The sequence below is a fragment of the Vigna radiata genome, chromosome 3 (assembly GCF_000741045.1).
Source record: "Vigna radiata var. radiata cultivar VC1973A chromosome 3, Vradiata_ver6, whole genome shotgun sequence".
Lineage (NCBI taxonomy): Eukaryota > Viridiplantae > Streptophyta > Magnoliopsida > Fabales > Fabaceae > Vigna > Vigna radiata.
The window spans coordinates 6,682,853-6,704,060 of record NC_028353.1 but is presented as its reverse complement, the minus strand read 5'-3'; the positions used below and the strand labels follow the sequence as shown (position 1 = coordinate 6,704,060).

Genomic DNA, 21,208 nt, shown 5'->3' with positions numbered 1-21,208 from the left:
TCATGTCATCTCTTCTTACCAACAAGTAACATACGAAAAGAAATGTCAAATAATAAATTATTAATATCCTCCCTATACATTTATCAATATTTGAATTTTTTGCTATAATAAACCACCCATCACATATCACACATAACGTATTACTATTTTTAATTAAAAAAAAATTGAACTCCAATATCAGAGAGTTTACTGTAACTCCTGCACTGCTTATAAATCAAGTCAGCTTTCTCATACTTTTTATCTATTCTTCCCATTCTTTTATGTGCCATGAAAAGTCCATCATTTTTGTTTTATCATCCTTCTGTTTTTTTTTTTCAAATCAAGGGATCGTCTATGATGTGAATTATGTAAGAAATATATGAAACATTCACTTATTTAAATCAAAATTATAATAATTCAATATTATAGAAATGCATTTTATCAAAAAAAAAAAAAAGAAAAGAAAATCATCTAACTCATTCCTTTACTATTCAACTATATAAATTTTGTAAGCTTTATCGCGCAACGTCTTTACAAGTTTTATTATGGTATTTTTTTTTAAAAATTTTCTCACATTATACCAATTCATTAAATATATAACAATGTCGAAGGGTTAAAGAAAAAGAATTATAATTAAAACATCAAAACCTCTTTGTGAAAAGTTGTTAAGAAACGATGTCATGTCTAATATTTTGGTATTACGTTAACATGCCATTATTCATTAAAAGATTCGGTAAATTAAAAAATATGATGCTAAAACACTCAATTACGTTGAATAAAAAAAAGTAATGCATTATAGAAGCGGGAGATTTATTCTACTTTAAATGATGACGATGATAAAGTAGAGACTATCTTTCGCAAAATGATATGATGGTTGGCTTTTTATTTTTCAATTCCAACAAGGGAAACCTAGTTCTCACTCAAATTCATGAGTAATGCAATTAACCTCGTCAATACGCTAGGAAACTTGTGTTAACACTGAATAAAAGAAATAATGCCATTATAACAATAAAATGCCATATCCTATAATATTGGAATAATTTTGTTACAGTTTAGTAAAGGCAAGACTCAAAAACTAAGCAATCTGAGCTGCTTGGATGATATGTAGAAAAATGAGAAAGAAGAATCGCCCTTATCCTCGTTGAAGTACGCTGAAAACATTTGGTGCGTGCAATGCAAGTGTAACCAATTCTTGCGCTGGTGACGCGTTACCCCCTACAGGGGTAAGGACGAAAAACTCTGATTTAATTACCTGTGCACGTCCACTCTGCAATTCTATCCATCCCTACTTAACCGCGGGGCATGCAAAAAATTGTTAAGGCTTCGTAAAAACGCTTTCTTTTTTTCTCAAACTTGGCCAGTCCAAATACGCCAGCCAACCAACCTGTTCGATGAATTGTAGGTTGCCATCGTCCTTATTTGTTCGGATAAAAAAGTTGATTTCACCACTTTATCCACCGAACTTTTACACTGCTCTATGCCTAAAGACATTTTAACAATACATGGAAATGTGTATAATATATGTACAGCCCCGGCTACAACTCATCTAGATTCTAGCATGAGATAAACAAACAGCAAAAACATTTACAAACTTCTCAAGTGGACTGGAGCACGGTAAGATAGTATTTATACCCCTGGCACTGGCCTGATTGCTGCCTCTTTTCATCACTATCTCCCTGTCCATTGGATGGAAGTTTCCAATTCAAAACGTAATTTGACAGGTCATACGTCCCAGGAGAGAATACACAGATCTGAAGAGGAATTTCTACCGAGGACATAGCCTCAATGTGGAGATGGGTTGAACTTGATCCAGACCAAATATATGAGGAGGCACTTTCCAATGATAGTGCTTTTCCTGGTTGGGTTTCAAGAGCATTTGAGGCGACTTTGAGTTCATTCACTGGGGCGATATCGTGCCATCCTGCTTGGTTATCGGTAGTTGCAGATTGAACCACATTTACACTGTTTATCTGTTCACTATTACCATCTGAATCTAAGGTGTCAATGCGTACAAAAGTAGTGGCACCAGATGAATTGTGAATATGCATCTTCATATTTATTTCACAGAATGATGCAGAGAAGTCATGATGCATGGTTTGAGGTCCATCCACTAGCCATGAAATGGGACCCGTGCTAGCAGTACTAACAGAAGACAGAAATGTATTAAGATAATGCCACCAAAGGACTAGTAAATAACACACATGGATATTTAAAATTTATTATGAAGTCAAAATTAGAAACATACCTGAAGTGGCACGCGTGATGGGACATTACAGACGAAGTGGAGAAACCAGGATCGTCGCTACTCCTAAATGGCCGATAGATTAACACAAAATCCACAGTATTTAAGTCACCCTGAGCATACAAACAGATGAAGCTCGTATCAGTAAAAGCAGATAAAAACAATAAATAGTGTCAAGACTTTTGTAACAGTCAATAGTAAATTTCCTATGGCACTGGCAAACAAATTTGTCCTTTAAACTTTCAAATTCCTAAAACCTAGAACCTAAGCTTGTTGCAGTCGAAGTGACAAAAAAAAATCTTATATTTGTACTGATATTGAAATTGAAATATATATCTTTCTAGTTAGTTAACCAACAAAAAAAAAGTTAAATGTAGTAAAATATGAAAAATAGATAAAAATATTCTCTTAGCTATTGAAATTGATACTCGTTTTGTCCTACTTGAAAGTTGAGGCCTCACTATGACAAAAACATGTATGAACTATGAAAAATAATTAAAACAAAAAAGGGTAAGAAAGCAAAGAAACTATTAGTGCAGTAGCACGACCCCATCCTTGTGCATATCAGATATGCCAGTACCATTGAAGCAACCACGGGCTGAGAATGGAAGAAGATAAATATAACCCAATGTAAATTTATGGGCAAGGAAAATCACTTTAAATATGCAAGTTATTTAAAAGAATATGGTAATAGAAAAAGTGTATGAGCTTGAGCAGCTGAAAATATGCAGAGAATATCACTTTACTCTGGCTTAGTTAGAGTACAAAAGAAAAATATAATAAATTACATTTTAAGTCTTGGTTAAGAATTATTTTAATACCACAATTTGCTTTCTACCCTCCGACTTTCACCAGCACAATCAAGCATAACCAAAAAGATAAGGAATTCAAATTACAAAAACGATACATTTTGGTTGGACTTATCGTGAAAACAAAAAAAAAAACATCTACCTTGTATGAAACTTCCTGCTGCAATCTTTCGTAATGGTGGAAATTGACCAAAGGTGCACTGTTTACGTCATAAACTATATCCTTTATGCTTTGGGGTACCAATATTGCATCACTTTTGACAGGGGATGTAGACACGTCATCCCCAAATGTCAAAAGCCTCCTTGATTTCTGAGGGCAAGGGATAACATAATTCAGCAACCTTAATAATCACACATACACGAGCATACAACAGATTTCAACTAGTAACAACATTTTGTACAAGCATATAAACAGAGGATACATGATAGAATTATACTGCTAACATAATCTGGAGAATTAGAACTACCCACACATGAGTTGGGAAAATATAAACAGGGGTTTATAAAAAATTTCGGTTTGCATGAAGTTAAAATTAAGTTTGGACATAAAAGCATGATTGAGTCGAAGTGAAAAATGTAGCTTTTATTATAGGTTGAACAATTCATATTAAGTTTGAATACTAACTTGCATTTGAAATAAAAGTTTTCATAACTTCAAACAAAATCAATTTTGTTAAATCAAGATCATCCAAAGTTAAGTTTGCAAGCACACTCTTTCAGATAAAATCAAGTGAAAACAGGCAAGGTCAAATAACTAGGCATTTGAACATGCAGATTCTAAAATATTACCATGCGGACCATCCCTAAATATCTGTATCAAAATTTTCCATCTTATCAATCATTCTACTCTTTTAATGGCTATTTTTGCATTAAAGATCAATTTCGTATTCTCTTTGCCACCACTTATCCATCACACAAAAAAAGAAAAGAAAAACAATTCTACAATAATGTATTTCTGAAACAACATAGTTATAGGTCTGAAACATTTGTGTTCACTTGTGAAGATGGATTTGAGGGAAAGTAAGTAAATGAATTTCAAGGTAAAGCTTGTGTTTCTTTTAAGGGATTTGGAGATGAAAATGAGAGGATTTAAGGGTGAAGTTTAATTTTGTGAAAGATTTGATGGATGTGATAGAATAAAAAAAATGTTTTAGTAGGTTAAAATGTAAGATTATTTTTTTGTCCTTATAGTTATTATTATTATTATTATTATTATTATTATTACTATTATATATTCTTCTAATTATTAATATCATTACTATTTATTATATATATATTAAATGTAGAACACACTAACTTCAAAAGGAGATATGATTCCCAAATATAGTGAACCAACCTAGAATCGGTTCCATCAAGTCATGGAATTGGTTATGGAACCGATTCCAACCTACCACAAAAACCTTCCCCTCTCACGCAAAACCCCTTCTCCTTGCCTCTCACAAACCCATGGACATGCAGAGAACAAAACACAGGAATCTCCTGGCAAGTCCAAAAAGTAGCCTGTAATGTGAAATTATACGTAATTGTATGGGGCAATTTTGTAAAAACATCCATCATCTACCACTTCACTCGCAAATCTCCTCTCCACAGCAAGGATAGTATATCTCACCCATCCTGCAAATCGTCGCTCACACTCGTGCAAATCCTCAGATAGGAATACACAAATCGCTCGCAATTCCTTCCACTATAACATTAACAGTAAATACAGGGAAGCGAATACAGCCTCAGGTCTCAAAAGCAGCAGAATATGCATAACAAAATAACCACTAAGAAGCTTCATATTGTTCAACATTTTGTTTCAAGTCATGGCTTTGGAATTACCCCCATAAGTTATATGTTTTAACGTATACATCATTGATAAAATATTTATATTAAACTAATTCACAAATTACTTATCCATCTTTTCACAATTTAATAGAACCCCTCAAATGAAACTCAATTTCATAACAGAAAAATCATGTTAAAACGATGAATCACAAATATCAAAACCTATAGCACAAACCTTTAGTGTAAAGAAACATGATATTGCTTGACCAGCCATCAGTGATTGTAAAGGAAAAATACTATCCGGAGCTTCAACTAATGAGATTTCCCATTGATGACCAACTGATGACAACTGACAAACTTGGAAACTTTCTGAGCTAGTCTTATTAACAACATCCAATCGAACAAGAAATTCTTCCAATCTTGATCGGAAAGGACAGATTTGAAATGAGACATCCAATGATGGTAACACCTACAACCACCAAAATTTGGTACTTGAGAATTAACGAGAGCTATGTCATGCATGCAACTGAATCATTTTTTCTAAATTCATAACGCAGCATACAACTTTTTTCTAGCCACCAAAAACGAAAAAAAAAAAAAAAATTAGTTATCATATAAAGAAAATAAAACCAATGAAGCCCAAAAGTTTCCTTCAATGTTCATTATACTAACCTGCACATTGTAATGCAAGCGAAGAGTGCGATACTTGATGACACTTGATACATCTCCTATCTCATAATATATGCTCATGCAAAGAGATATATCACCTGGAACAGCAGCCCTAAACCAAAGAGGCCACAAGAAGGGTGTGTCACCTTGAACTGATGTACCCTGAAATGAAGTGTAAATCATGTCATCAACAAGTCAACAGGAGCCAAATTAAAATGACATGATAATACTGACCTCTGGAAACAAAAAAACTGTGTCAGTAGTGATATTAGGATTATCATGCATAACACTTTGTACTGAATCTGTTTTCTTTCTTAAACACGCAGGAAACTCCGACATCATATTTTCCTGCTTCCCAATTATAAGGAACCTAGGATGACTTATCTTCATCTTCAGATTCTGCCAAAACCAAAAATGAGAAAATGTATAAAGAAAAAAACTGTATGCAAGAAAAAGGAGGAAGAAAGAAAATCTGAAGTTCAACCCAATACAAGGTCGTGCTAACAAGGAAACTAGTAAAAGAACATTTAAAGCATCTTACTAAAATGCATCCAATATCCTTATATAATAGCAGGTACTGAATAGTTTGTTTTCTCAAAATAATAAATACTCCTTTTATTGAATACTTTTCTCTCATTAGCATATTATATATATACACATATTTTAAAAGTAATTGCTATATAAATATTGGCTTAAATATATTTATAGTCCTTTGAAAATAGTACTTTTTATTATTATTTTGGTTTCTTATTGTGTGTTTTTCAAGTTCTGCTCCCTCACTATTTTAAAATACCTAACTTCAATCATCATTGTCTTGCTGCCAAGAGGATAGAATGTGTAAATGAAATGTCACACCACTGTAACATCATCACCAATATGATAATGACAGACCATAGCTTTTGAAAATGGGGACCCAAAACATTTAAAACAATAGCTTTCAAGGAACATGCATGCATATCCCATATTGGGCCTGCAGAAACCTCTCTTATGGATGTTCTAACAATGCTGAAAGGACAAAGTAAAAATTGAGGTTTATTTCTTTCTGTAACATTCTGAAAAATCTTGAGTATGTTGATAAAATGAGGCTAATCAATCTTAAAAGATAGTTTAAATCATGAATTAACTATGTTTTTGATTCCTAAACTATAATGCAATTTTAGTTTTCGTTCCTATCTCAAACTTTGATCATCTTAGGTTCCTATACTTAAGAAATGCATAGATGCAGTCATTTTCACTCGACAATGTTAACTGTTTTTTGACATGACAAAAGACACATCATATTGGATGCAGTCCACATGTTCCCCTCCTGTCAACGTCTTAAAAGGTCATCACGTTTCACTGTTTGTCACACCAAAAAGGAGAATATTTATACATTTCTTAAGTATGGGGACCTAACAGGATTAAAGTTTGAGATAGGAACAAATACCAAAATCACGATATAATTTAGGAACTAAAAACATAGTTATTTCTTAAATCATTAAAGTATGAATATCAGAAAAAACTTTAGTGTTGAATCCCTTAGAACAAGAAATCTCAAAATGACAACGGGGATGCCAATCAATTATGTCGTACAAAAGAACAAAATGAGGTCTGCAGGAGCTTCCTTATTGATCAGATCCAAGTTGCCAATTGATGAGGTTAGTTCCATAAGCTTCATAATCAATTAAAGCTGGACAGAAAATTGATTCGATCCATTCAACCGGTTTTTGAGTTCAGATATGTCAGTCTAAGTGATTAGGATTATGTTGCTAATTGATTATTGTTTCCTTTTAATGTTGAACTAACTGATTAGCAGCTGAAAAATACTAAAGAGCTCTAGACTCAATTTTGCAAGAGAGAAACAACAGACTACCGATCAGGGAGACTGATCTTGCACAAAGAACTCCAAGACAGGTTCTTTGATGATCTTTCAAAGAGACCAGACAGTTTGGTCTGCACTAGAATGTAAAACACAGAACAGCAGGTCTTTTGAGAGGACCTGTCTCTCCCTTCCCTTTGTCTAGCCAAAAACTCAACAACTAAAGAAAACAACCCCCAAACAGACTTAATAGTCTGACACAACAAACCCACCACACAGACAGTTATAACTTTGTGTCCCTCTTATTCTTCTAACATATACTTTCCCCCTGAACCTATCCGAGACAGTGTTGTTTGGTATTGAAATCATGTTGACCAACATGTATTAAAAAGAAAGGAAAATGAAAGAAATGAGAAAACAGGTCTGAAAAGAGAAAAGGAAAGTTAATGAACTTCAAGAAAAGAAAGAGAGGAAAGAAGTATTTAATAATAGGGCTTCAATCATCCTTTTTTAATTGTTATAATTGTTCAAGCACCATACTTATTCTTCTATATTATTTATGCTCATTCTCATTAAGCATACTTATTTGTACAATATTCTCATTAAAAGTACATCACACTCATTAAGCATCTTGATAATCACATGGAAGTTTATGATTGAAATTATTAAGAAGTTTTCTTAGAGCAAGTTAACTCCAAACATGGTACCTTAACAGGAAACTCCGATGGATTCCTCAATTCCAAAACAAGCTGCCGTAAATCTCCAGCATGTGCCTTTCCAGGTAAAGGGTGGATGGAACCCTGAAGCTTCGGTATGCTCTGGGATTTTGGAAAAGAAAAAACTGTCTTAGTCCAAACATAGAGACTGCGAGATTCATGTGGAAAGAAGACAATAATGAGAAATTGAAGGATAAAAGCATGCACCTTAATCACCATAAATTTAAATTTCTCGTTTGGAAGGTGCTTTGTTTTCCTTCTTTTTGAAATATTCTTCTTTGGTAGACCCAACTCAAAGTTGTAAAAGCCCACAATTGTCCCAGACAGTTTCCACCTGACACCAATAATTTCAAGAGTGCCCTCTTCCCTGGGAGTAGCTGATAGTTGGATCTGGAAAACAAGAACTACACAATGCTAATTTTGCAAAAATGATAACTTAAAAATAGAACATACACATAATAAATGAACACATAATTGTATAAAAAGATAGCTTCATATAGCAGAAAAGGAGATGGAAATTCATAGCAATTTCAATGTATTATGCATGAATGTTGAAGACTGATGAAAAAGGAAATTCAACGGGAAAAGTACATGTCCTGGGCAGTTAGGTCTCTCCCAAAAGTCCCAGACTAGCCTCTCCAATCTCGCTCCCTAGCCTTTGACCCCATATAAACAAATCACGTTTTCTCTACCCTCCCTACTGCAAGCTCAGCAGTTAGATACACAGTGCAGATGCTCTCGATACCAAACCCCTAAATTGCACCCCATTCATTTTTTAGTGTATGAACCTTAGTTATTTTTGGACTAACAAGGGAAAAATAGGAAAAATCATGACATTCTCTTATGTCCATTGTCAGGCAGCTACATTCTAAAAGAATAGTCTGTTTGATGATTTTGGAGTGTTAAGGGTGTCTTTCCAACTTGGAGCAATTTCTTAAGATACGTTTTGAAGGTTTGGAGGGAGAGAGAAATAATGATAGTATGCCAGTTGTTGTTCACGCACACATTTTCAAGAGTTTTCTATTCTAATACTTCTTTTCTATTCACTTCTGACACAATTTCTAAAAAATAATCGGTTTTAAAAGTCACAAATTAACATCCCAATAGACAATCACTACAACTAGGATTACCTGTTTCTAATCCATTCAACCTAATTTTTAAACTCAAATTTCACAATAAAAGGAAAAAAAAAAAAAAACAGAACACCATTTGTTCTCTTTCTAATTAATATTTTAGTCGGCTGAATTCTTAAGGTAGACAATCTGAACAAAAAAGATATACATCATGAGAGCTTCATTTTCACCTTGCCAAAAGGAACATTTATCTTCATCTTCCACGGCAGAAGTCTAGGGCCATTCTACTTAAGCTTCAATTTAATTGGAGATATGCACAACATTAAGATGGAAAATAAATTTCTCGATTTCCCGTAATGCAACACAATTTGTATAATTTTAGTAAGAGAAGATCTCCCATGCTATAATTTGTGTCTGAAACAAAACAAACTCACCATGGTTGTTTCACCACCTCCTAGTAAGAAATCAACCTCAGACACCATAAATGAGGAATTGTCGGAGCTCATATTTCTAAAGTGGCCGACCTTATTATCTTTCTCCATACTTGACTCATTTTCATCTGTAGTACCCATAACAGAGTATTACTAATGAGTAAATATAAAAAATAATAAATAAATAAATGGTAGAAGATATAACAGACATTCATAGCTTACTTGATATCACTTCATCAGTACTGGCAGAATACTTGCATACAAGTGTAACACTAGATATGGGAATTGAGATTTGCAGAGGATTTTTAAATTCAATAGTCACCTTCACAGCTTCTGCAAATGGGTGCAAAAAAATAAACGATGCACCAATAATACATCAAGGAGGGAAAAGTCAACCTATTGCTCCGATTCCTTAACTTTAAAAAGACATAACACACATCCAAATTTTAAAAAATATACTCTTCATACTCATATTTTACACTAATATAAGCAGGATTTTACACAAGAAAGTCCAACCCTTATCAGATTTTCAAATTAATTTCAAGCAAAAATCAGTCACTTCATAAACTGGGAGTTCAATCCAATTAAACTAAAGGAATTGGAGGAGCTGCTTGCTTAAATGCATCCTATCTTCTATAATACAGGTATAGGATGATGAAATATGGGAATTATTTCAAGTTTTAACATATGATTACGACGTGTACATGCCAAAAGCACTGGGTATTATTGCAATTACTTTTGCCAATAGTTAAAATACTAAAATTTGCAACACTTCAGGTGACCTTGTTCCATTCCTGATGGTCTAATGCAGACCACAGGGTTTTTAACAACTAATAATCATTTAAGTCATAATAGAATAAAACCTGATGATGTTTGTGGCTTAAAATTGGGACTCCCAAAAAAATTAATGTCTATTTGATTCAACTTGCTTTGAGTAAATCATTTTTTAAGTTAGTTTCCTAAGCTTTCAGAAAAAAACACTATTACTAAAGATGTATACCTAAACATGTTTAATTTATAAGTGTTTCAAGGATGCAAAGGGAATACACATTAGAGAAGAAAAGGAAACAAAATATAGCCCAACTTCAAAAAGGGCAAAGATAACTTCTCCCAGCTACATTATGAGATATAACTCAGAATCCATGTAAAAATTCCACAAAGGTTAGACATCTGCTTAATATGAAAACAAAAAACATGGTATATCTACAATAACATTACAAGTATATATTTATAAACTATGAGCATTCTAAAAAAGAAAACCAGCTTTCTGCTGGAAAGGCTTAATGATAGTAACATTTGAAAGGATTAGTGACAAAACAGGTCAGGTCATGAAAGATGGTACCACTCTGGCACCATGTTGAGAAGAGAGAAATCGAGAAGGAATATAATGAATTTTGTATGTTGTCTACACACGAAATAATGAACAAAAGATTTACTATATAACGAACAAGAGATCCAATAAGAAACAAAATAATATCTACTAATGGGAAATATTTGGTAACATTTCTCTATCAAATCATTCTACCTGCTTAATATAATCGATTTATATCTCTAACATAATTAAAAAGTTATCTCCACACTCCCCATTAAGTTAGAGCATATGTATCATGAGATAAGTCTTTTACAAATATCATCAATACATGAACCATTGAAAGTCTTGACAAACAAGTCAATTGGTTGTTGAAGACGACAGCAAATAATGAAAAAGCTAGTATTCATTTCCCAAACACGACTTTCTCTCTATCAAAGTGACAGCAATCTTCAATAGGTTTCGTTCTTTCAAATCATATCTTTAACACTCCTCCTCACACTAGAACATATATATCATGAGGCAAGCTTGCTAAAAATGGTAAGGCATGACCATAAACAATACTCGAGGGAAAATCATTGGCGACAAATAGTATTTCCAAGACAACATTGAGAGTAAATAATACTCTTTGGAAAAACATCAATGGTAAATAATAAACAGTCAAGCAAAGATTGACAGTAAACAGTACTTGCTAGAAAAGCAAGGTTATTTATCAATGGTAAACAGTAATTGTCAAAAAAACATCGATGTTAAACAGTACTTGCCAGAAACCCGTCAATGGTAAACAAAACTTGCCAGAAAAACAACAGCTAAAAACAACAATGCTGGCTGGAAAAAACCTAACCAGAAAAGGTTTGCTAGAGAATCATCAGGGGTGAACAAAAATCCTGCCCGAATAAAGATGGCCAAAGTGTCTATGTTGGAAAATAATCATGGAGGTGAACTGTAACAATGACTGAATAGTGTATCTGGCACAAAAAGTGACAGCAGGGAAAAAATAGAAACCAAGAAATGCACACAATTTCTAAATGTACTCGTATGAAAAGTGGAACCACAGCGAAAGCATGAATGAGTTCCTTTCTCGTTAGGCTCATGATATCCATGTTGAAAGGATTAGTGACAGAAAAAGGTCACAGAATTATATCGCTCTAGCAAGATGTTAAGAAGAGAGGAATTGAAAAGGAATATAATGAATTTTGTGTGTTATGCACACACATGATTGTTATTGTTTACAATGAACATGAGATACAATAATAGGGAACAAAATATCTAATAATAGAAAATATTTAATAAGATATTTCACTATCAAATCATATCATATCTCTCTACTTAATGTCATCAAATCATATCTCTAACGAAGCTATAAGGTTGACATAGTAGTAAAGTTGGAAAGGAGGGTAGAAAAGGTTTTGAGTTCAATTCCCCCTACTAACAACTAACATTGCCGTTAAAAGAAAAAATAAATCATATCTCTATCAGTAAGAAAACATGTATTGGTAGCAGTTTGAACAAGAACTGTAACCCACATCTAGAACTATAATATAGACATATGGTTCAAACAAGCATAAATTTTTATTTTTCCATTCCTTTAAACCTACTATAACATCATTACTTCCATGAAGACAGAACAGTATGGCTATCACATAAAGTATAAGACAGCAGATGAAGTTCTTATCCTCTAATAGTTAGGGATCAAGAGAGAAATGAAAAAAACATTAGAATGAAATAAAAGAGATATAAGGATTCAATTATCAATCTCAGATGAAGCTCTACCACATACCGCCTGCAACACAAACATTTTGACTGTGCTTTTTTAATATAAGCTTTGATTGCAACTCCAACCAATTAGTCTTGGCAGCAGAGAATGATGGCAGCATTTCCTCCTCCAAAGAATGCCACAAGGCTTCTCTAATGTTAGCCTGAAATGACAGATACCAGAGAGTGGTGACACTTCAAGCATCAAACTACAGCCGTTAACTAGTAACACAACCATAACAGGGAAAACCCATGGTATAATGGCTATAACAAAAACTTAATATTGCAAGAAAAACAAAATCCTAAATGTCCCTTTTCAAACCACACAATGAGAGAAGCACAATTTCTACTCATTCTAGCAATCACCACGGAAAGGATTTATACACAGAGCCCTCCATAATCTCTGTTGAATGAATTGATCGTGTCACAAAAGAGTGCTTCTACAGCTCACATGGTATAGAATGCTTTGGGCTAAAATCGGTGTTATATGTGGCTTACTCAGTAGTTTATTTAAATTGTTGAGTGGCTACTGAAAATGAAGGAGAATGTAAAATTTAAAAAAAATAAAATTACTGGAATAAAAACTTAACCACCCAAGATGCCCATTAGTCAATGAGTGGCTACTCATTAACAACTTTTTGATCATCTTTAACTAGTCAGGTGCTTCTTGTTCCAAAACAGTAAATATTTTCATGAATAATTCCATCGCAATTTCACTCACAGAATGGGAAAGCACAGAATTGGATTCTACTTACAGATGAAGGGGATCCAAAGGTCCGGTGATCTTCATAGATTACCCTGAGTGTAGAGATGTTGATTACAGGCAATTGAAGCTTTGTTACCTCAAATGTTCGTCCAGTTTTCTACAGTATACACAAAAAATTAAGACAACTGTCAAATTAATTAGCTTCTGTCCTAGCATCAAGATACATAGAACACTGAAATTATAGATTTATCTTAATTTAGGGTCTATAAACAATAAAAAAAAATCAGAAAATTTTAATAAAGAAGCACTAGCACCTCCACAATATGAAGAAAGTCGCCTAGGAATAATTCCTGTGTTGTCTTGGACTGGTGGCTACAGCACAAAATTTCCGTCATATGCTTGACAGCCACGTCATACATCCCAAGGGAAGCATACCACCTAAAACAACCGTCTCAATTAAGAAAGTTCAAAGAATGTAAAGGACATGCTTCTTGTTAAAAAAAAAAAAAAAAAAACACAATATGGAAATGACCTGGTATAACTTACTGTCCTATATGGAAATGAACATGATCATTGATATAACTCCAAGTAGTTCCTTTAAAAACAGAAAGTGCACATCGGTAGGTTCGAATTGCATGTTTAATCTGAGCATGTGAAGATCAAATATAAACGAAATTAGCAGGGAAAAACAATACATTATTAAATTGGTATGGGGGTGTCCGCATATTGTTGATATTCCAATGTACCTGATCACACTTTTTATACTGCTCACCAGAAAGCACTAGATGAAATCCATATTTGCGTAACATGGAGGGTTTAGACAACAAGTAGCAGTATGATGCTTGTTCAAGCATCACAGCAGAATGTAGGATATCCTAAGACAACAAATTGGTCAACAGCAGAAAACAATAATCACAAATTACAATTTTCTTTTTATTTTCAGGAAAAAAAAGCACTACCTCACCACAAATACGAAAATAAACAGTAGCTGCCTCTTTATATTGATCACGTGCCTTTAACATTTCTATCCACCACAAGCCACATCGCGTTGCATTTAGCTGACCCAATGATCCAAGCTTCTGAACATGTTAAGTTAATTGATCAAAAAGAGAATGTGAATGGTGTATACCAGTAAATAAAAACGTTACACAATCTCTCATGATCCAAAATAAACCATACATACTAAATATGTGTTAAATGCGTTTTCCATGCAATACTCAGCTTCCTTTCTTGATTGATCCAATATGAAGTAAGTAAGCCCCATCATTTCCTGAAAAATAAAGTATTAGAGTGATGCATATCTACTATCAGAAAGCTTATGTATTGGAAAGTCAATGTTAAGGAACTGTAAGACTAGGAAAAGGAACAATTCTTGGGTTTCTTCTTAAAATTATTTTACTTTTTCATCGTATAGGGAAAGGCTCGGCAAATGCCAATAAGGAAGAACAACGACAAAACAACAATGTCAAAGAACATCTTTAACAATAAGCATGACTAATGCAAATCACATGAAGTTCATCTAAAATCCTTAATGCAATGTAACATTTACTAGAAGTCAGTCAGATAATTTTGACTTTTATCCAAGATGACAAGCAATAAGCCAAGTAAAGTATCTCATCTACAACATTTCCAGTGTTTCAATATTTCATATCTTAAGAAAAATAAATAAATCCCTCAGTAAGAACATGTCAAAAGGGTAATAGAAATTCAAATGGTTAGAAGATAAATAATAGAATTAAATCATTCTTCTGAAATACCAACCATGCATCATCATCTGAAAGCCCTCAGCAATTAGAATATAAAAATAATAATAATTACCTGCACACCAGCATAGCGCTTCCAGGCTTTATCAATCTTGTAATCTGTCGAAATTAGGCGATAATTTGACAAGGCAAGTTCATAATCTCGTAACATGAAAGCATAATCACCCAAAACTCGAATCTGGGATTCGATGGAATTAAAGTTATACCTTCAACAATCAAAACCAAAACCATATCAGAAAAATGCAAGAAATCGAATTATACATAGCATTCTTGTTTAATCTACCATAAGATATAAATAAATTTAACATACGCAGGACCATTGAGAGAATCTGCACCGTCTTCTTTCCCTTTTCTCCACCATAAATTTTTTATTTGGTTTCTAAACCCTTTCCGTGTTGCAGAAACCTAAACAAAAGAAAGTAAAAAGAATAAGGCGAGGGAGAATCAGAATATAGGTCAAAATAATTAATCTAGGGTCTGGATTAACAAATTCAAAAACCATGAGTTCAAAAAGGGGCTAAACTTAATAAACCTGTTGGTTGAGTATACGAATTGTTTGCTCCATATTTGGAATTATGCGCTTAGATGATAAATCTTGCATTAGAACTTTAATCTGTACTCAAGCAACAAAAATGGGTAGCAAAAAAATGCAGGTATAATGTAATCATAAATCCAATATAATGAATCTAATAGCATTTCTGGTAGCAAAAGCCAAATACCTCATCAATATCGTCCATGTTAAGAAAGCAACCAACATCTTGAGTGGAACTAGATGAGGAATCAGATATCTGTCACAGATTTCAGGAGAACAGCCTAAATTGCATACTTCCATATAAATGGAACCAAAATTTTATATAATTTTTAACATATGTTCCAGAAGACAAGAAAAAGAAAAAAGCATGAGGCAAGGAAGATTAACTAAATAATGATTTTTTTTCTTCTGGAAAAGAAGAAGCTACAAGTCCTCGCCAAACAAACTTACATAGGAAGCCCAAGGATTATCTTGATGTTTGAATGGAGCCTCCTGGGAAGAATTAATACAAAGCAAAGAACAATCGCCAGTACCAAATGTACTCCTCATATCTGTCAATATTTTACTTGCTCTGTTGAAGAAGAATAAGCAACTCAAATAAGTCTAAAACTACATATAACTATATATCTTTTCAATAAAATTAATGAATAAAGAAGACCCAAAATTGCATTAAGTTGCAGCAAACAACATCCAAAGTTTCATTCTCTTTCCTTAATAAAGCAATTTTCATTTTCAATGGTCACTCTCAGACTATGAAATTTTGAGAAGTGGTTGAGCATATATTAAGAGAAGAAACAAGAATTGCAAAGAATCAATTTGGTTTTATCTCAAGAAAGTCTACAGCAGAAGGCATTTAGCTTTTATGGCGGTTGATAGAAAGTTACCGAAGCAAAAAAAGAGACTTACATATGGTTTTTATAAACTTAGAAAAAGCTTGTGATCAAGAGCAGGGAAGTGTTACGGCAGACCTTGGAAGACAAATTAGTTCATATCTATGGCTTATTATATCCAGACTGGTGTGAAAACTCCAAAAGGTGAGAGACTAAAGACTTTTTCTGATTGAGATAGGATTACGTTAAGAGTCATACATCCTTAAGTCCTAGTTTAATCATCCTCAAGTAATCTAGCATTGGTTCTACTTCCCCATAACATACAAAGGATTATCCCTAATTGCATGCATTTTGCATATAATATCATTTGATTGAGCAAAGGAGGTTATTATCTTTAAACTTTAGCTTTGGAGACAAATTTTGGAAACGAAGGGTTTTCACTTAAGTATGAATAAGACAAACTGCATGGCTAACAATTTTGGCAAGAGAGAAGGGGAATATGACTTGGAAGTAAAAATGGATGATGTCATCCCACAAATTTGTAACATAAAATATTTGGAACCAATGGTATAAAATGATGGGGACACACATAGGAGCATGCAAGATGGCCAAAATAAAAAAATTAAAAAAAAAGACATGGAGACTGCAAAGCAACTATCAAGCTCAAGGACAAGTTTCATCATATTGCCATGTGTCTTGGACTTCAAAGGAACAAGAAAAAATATGAGTAGCAAATATGAGAATGTTATGATGGATGTGCGGTAACACGGGAAAGGATAATATACAAAATGAGTGTATAGAAGAAGATATTCATTAAAGTTTCAGCAATTGACGAAAAATGAAAGAAAATCCGTTAAAATAGTTTGAACAAGTACAAAGAAGGCCACTAAAAACAACAGTGGATAGAATAATTTGCATGGCTTTCAGTCCTATGAAATAGAGGAGAGGGAGATCAAGAAGGACAATGGAATTTATTAAAAGGAATGTCATGATACATCTTTGAGGACTTCGTATTTAACCATGCCAATAACATCACTTGATCAATGTTACAAACATAACCTGTGGGATATGGCTTTTGTTGTTATGTTCACTCATACAATATGAAACTAGCACTGAAATTTCAAATTATTTTCATACAATGTCTACACATCATACAAACCTCCTTCTTCAAAGGGGTATAGTATAGTATAGGTGTTCAAGATATTGAGAATGTTAGTGTAATAAGGAAAAAATAGATAAATGAGAGAAACACAAATTTTCAAGAATGGCAAACAAAACAAAATTGTTTGGTCAAAAACTGTCTCTCTTGCAGGGTACGAACAGATGCCCAATAGATTCTGTGCTAGAGCAATGCATAACACAAATAAAACAAACAGAGCAATGTGAAGCCTGAAAAATTGCAGCATGGACATTTGTATCTTTTTAATACCAGAGTTCATTCAGAAAACCTTTAGAGGTAGCTTTGGATTTCCAAAACAGGTTTTCACTAAGGAATAACTCATGTTTAGGAGAGAGTAAGAATAGTGAAGAAAGAATTACAAGAATATTTCCAGAAGCATAAATACTCTTCTACAAACAGCAAAGAATGCTCCCAATGTCCCTCATGAAATATGCCCGTTGAGTTGCAATTTAAGGGTCTTCTAAAAAATGTCAGGCCCAAGTAATTTTCATTAAACACCAAAACATGAATATATCTAACAGAATGACATTAAGTAAATATTATTGGCAACTAGTTCATGTTCCAAGTATATGCAGATTTAAAAAGCTCCTCAAACCAAAAAAAAAAATGGCATCATTTATACCTGTCTGCAGGACCATCTTGATTATCATGAACCAACAAGTAATGCTTTGAAATTTTTGGATCCATTGCTCCATCATTAAGAAGGGAAGGAAGCTTATTGGTATTAAAAAAGTCAACAAATCTGTTAATAGGTTGCTCATCCTTAGAAGAGACAGCAAGAAGACCTGTAAATTATTTTCAGAGGAAAGACAAATATATCCAAAAAAACACATTCAGAAGAAAAATTCATCAAATTATGTAGAGATACTATTATACTACTATGAAAGAGAAAATACGAACACAAAAGAAGCAGAACCCTGACTGATTCCAAATCTTACATATCACGGGATGGTCAAAAGCTTCATGGTCTGAAAAGGAAGCCACACGAACAAGCTCTTTATTGAGAAACCGGAACCAGGATGGTGTATTTTCGTATTCAGAACCTACAAAAACATTTGTCAATCAAACCAGGTTTTATGCAATGACAGAACTAAACTACCTTGGCATCATCATTCGAGCCCAAGTGAAGCCCATCATAGCAGTATAGCAATAATATTAGCTCAAGCTTGTTTTATTCAATTAAATTATTCAAACATATCATGTCCGCAGCTCAATTCCAAGCCCAAACAATTCAAAATGAATAATATTAAGTATATGATGTATAGCTGAACATTCATCCACATATAAATTAAACTATTAATGATAATTACTTTACCATGTAAAGGCACGTATATGAACATAAAAAAACACAAAAAAAAAATAGATACGGTGAACTCGCTTACTCGAGGAAAGTTCACGATTAATTTCCGGCAAATCTGAATTCGAGTCAGGAAACTCTTTCTCCCCAGCCTCCGAGATAACTTGCTTCAATTGCTCTTTAGCTTCCTAATAAAATGAGGCGGACACACAAATAGAAATACATGAGAAATCCTAAGCATCAAAGAAAGCGCGGAACATTCAAAAAAAATCTACGAAGTAAGCACATCCCAAACATCGAAGAACGCGATGGTCAGGGCATTGATAAGAGAACGCAAGAGCAGTTAATTACCTTCAAATCAGGCCTCCTAACATCGGAAGCGTAGAACAAGCGCAATTTGAACTTGTGAAGGCGATAGGGTTGGTCACTGGCAGTCCTAACAGGCACTACACGATGAGGAACAATGCTGGTGAGGAGTGAGAACGCATAGCGGATAATGAATTAAAAAGGATTGAATGCGGAGAACGAGATTACCGTCGATGTTGTCGAAGGAGCAGAACGGCGTTAGCATCTGGAGGAAGGAGAGGCCGTTCTTGCGGGAAGCTTCTTCGACAGAAGCAGTTGAAATGAGCATCACCACCGGAGTGATCTCCTCCAATAGCATTTGCCCCAACGGCGTCATCAGCGGATCCATCGTCGCCATCGTGTTATGGATATTCACTTTTGGCAGGTTATTCGCAGCTCACCGACACTGCGGTGTGGGAGAGTCACCTCACTCTCTCTCGTCTCGGTCTGAAAGAGATACAGAGCAGATCCGATCTCCGCCGTCGAAGTGCGATTGGGATTTGGGGAGTAACGACCAACGGGAACCCACACACAGTTCAGTCTCCACACGAAGTTGTCTTTGCCTTCCACGACGTCGTCTGTCAGAGTCCAGGCAAAGATTAGTATTGAAGAATGAAATAAACAAAAACAGCATCTGTAATTTTTATATAAACTTTCTTTAAAAAAAATGATTTCTCATTTCTATAACCAATTGTTTGGACATTCTACAAGTTCAATCTTCCCAAAAGCAATATTTAGTAAAATTTTACTTATTCCTAAATTAGTTTAAATGAAACATTAGAATGCGAAATGATAAATAAAAAAATATTTTTTTATATACAATGTCTACCAAAGTTATATTTATGTATTTTTAAAGTAAAGTATATCAATTACCTGAATAATTTTGCAAAATTAATGCTGTGAGAGATGCTCCTAATCATGAGTTTAATTAATTAACTCCTTGAAATAACAAACCGTCATCGATTTACTCTAAAGGTTTTTTACAATATTAATGTTTATTTTTTTCCGTTGGCTTAGTTGCATGAATTGCACAAAAACGACCCCTATGTTGTCAATGGAGCAACTAGACGTCGGAAAAGTGAACGTATGAGATTAAGTAACATTGGAAATTCACTTTTCGAACGTTATATTTCCTTTTAATTTGGTGAAAATATTAAAACAATTGACGTGAAATTGAAATATGTACTATTATAAGACGTGAAGGCTCTAGTTTTCAACATCTTTTATCTATTTTATGTTAGAATTGTTCTCTTTCCAACGTCATATCTCGTGTAAAAAATTTGTAAAAACATAACATATATGAAAAATAATGATTAGTTTTTACTCACTTACTTCCTTCGAGAGTATTTCCTTTTATTTTGTTGGTATATTTTGATAAATTGTTTTTATTTAATTTTGAGATTCTTACGTAATTTGAAAACTTCACCCCACCAAGTGAATCAATTGATTTATTCATAAAGTCAAGAAAGAATAGAGATAAGTTTTATGTTATTTACTATAAATATAAGTGTTTTTGCAAGTGATGGTTACGATTTTGTTGTTTATGTATTCAATTTGTGTTTTCATTCTCCATGAAAGTTCACCACGATCAAAGAGAAGTTCTCCAGTACTAACAACTTCCTTCTATCAAGGTTAGCTTGTTGGTTTTTATATGCATTGTAATGTAGTCATCTATTATTTCAAACAGGATTCTTAGTTTGTTGTGTGTTGTTCATTGAATTTGTATTTCATATTTGTATGTTTCTTATAAGTTAAATTAATTTTTTAATGCGATTTTTTTTCATTTTTATTTTTTATACACTTTATAAAAATAGTATTGATCAAAGTTGGATGAATGAACGTCGTATCAGTTAAGAGTATGAAAAGAGAATTTTTGAGTTCTTATAATATGTTAAAGAACACATAAACCTAGCTAGTGAATGAAACATATTTTTGTCTTTGTGTTTATTGTCTTGATCAAATATTTAGAGACTTGGACAATATATGTGATCATTTATTCATCTATGT

The 21,208-nt window shown here is 33.5% G+C and overlaps 1 protein-coding gene across 1 annotated transcript; it reads right to left on the bottom strand.

Moving 5' to 3' along the window:
* Positions 1–982: 982 nt before the first annotated feature.
* LOC106757602 (trafficking protein particle complex subunit 8) lies at positions 983–19,830 on the bottom strand. Its single transcript, XM_014640304.2, has 27 exons — positions 19,391–19,830; positions 19,208–19,302; positions 18,942–19,044; positions 18,498–18,602; positions 18,182–18,344; positions 16,000–16,120; positions 15,737–15,805; positions 15,550–15,630; positions 15,328–15,422; positions 15,073–15,223; positions 14,438–14,524; positions 14,214–14,333; positions 14,001–14,129; positions 13,801–13,898; positions 13,569–13,692; positions 13,304–13,411; positions 12,574–12,712; positions 9,707–9,817; positions 9,488–9,612; positions 8,188–8,370; positions 7,972–8,082; positions 5,701–5,865; positions 5,470–5,628; positions 5,033–5,266; positions 3,173–3,340; positions 2,225–2,334; positions 983–2,121 (listed from the first exon to the last, which is right to left on the bottom strand). Exons 1-27 carry the CDS (start codon positions 19,557–19,559, stop codon positions 1,575–1,577), a joined length of 3,870 nt encoding a protein of 1,289 aa, XP_014495790.1. The 5' UTR covers positions 19,560–19,830; the 3' UTR covers positions 983–1,574.
* Between the last annotated feature and the right edge of the window lie 1,378 nt (positions 19,831–21,208).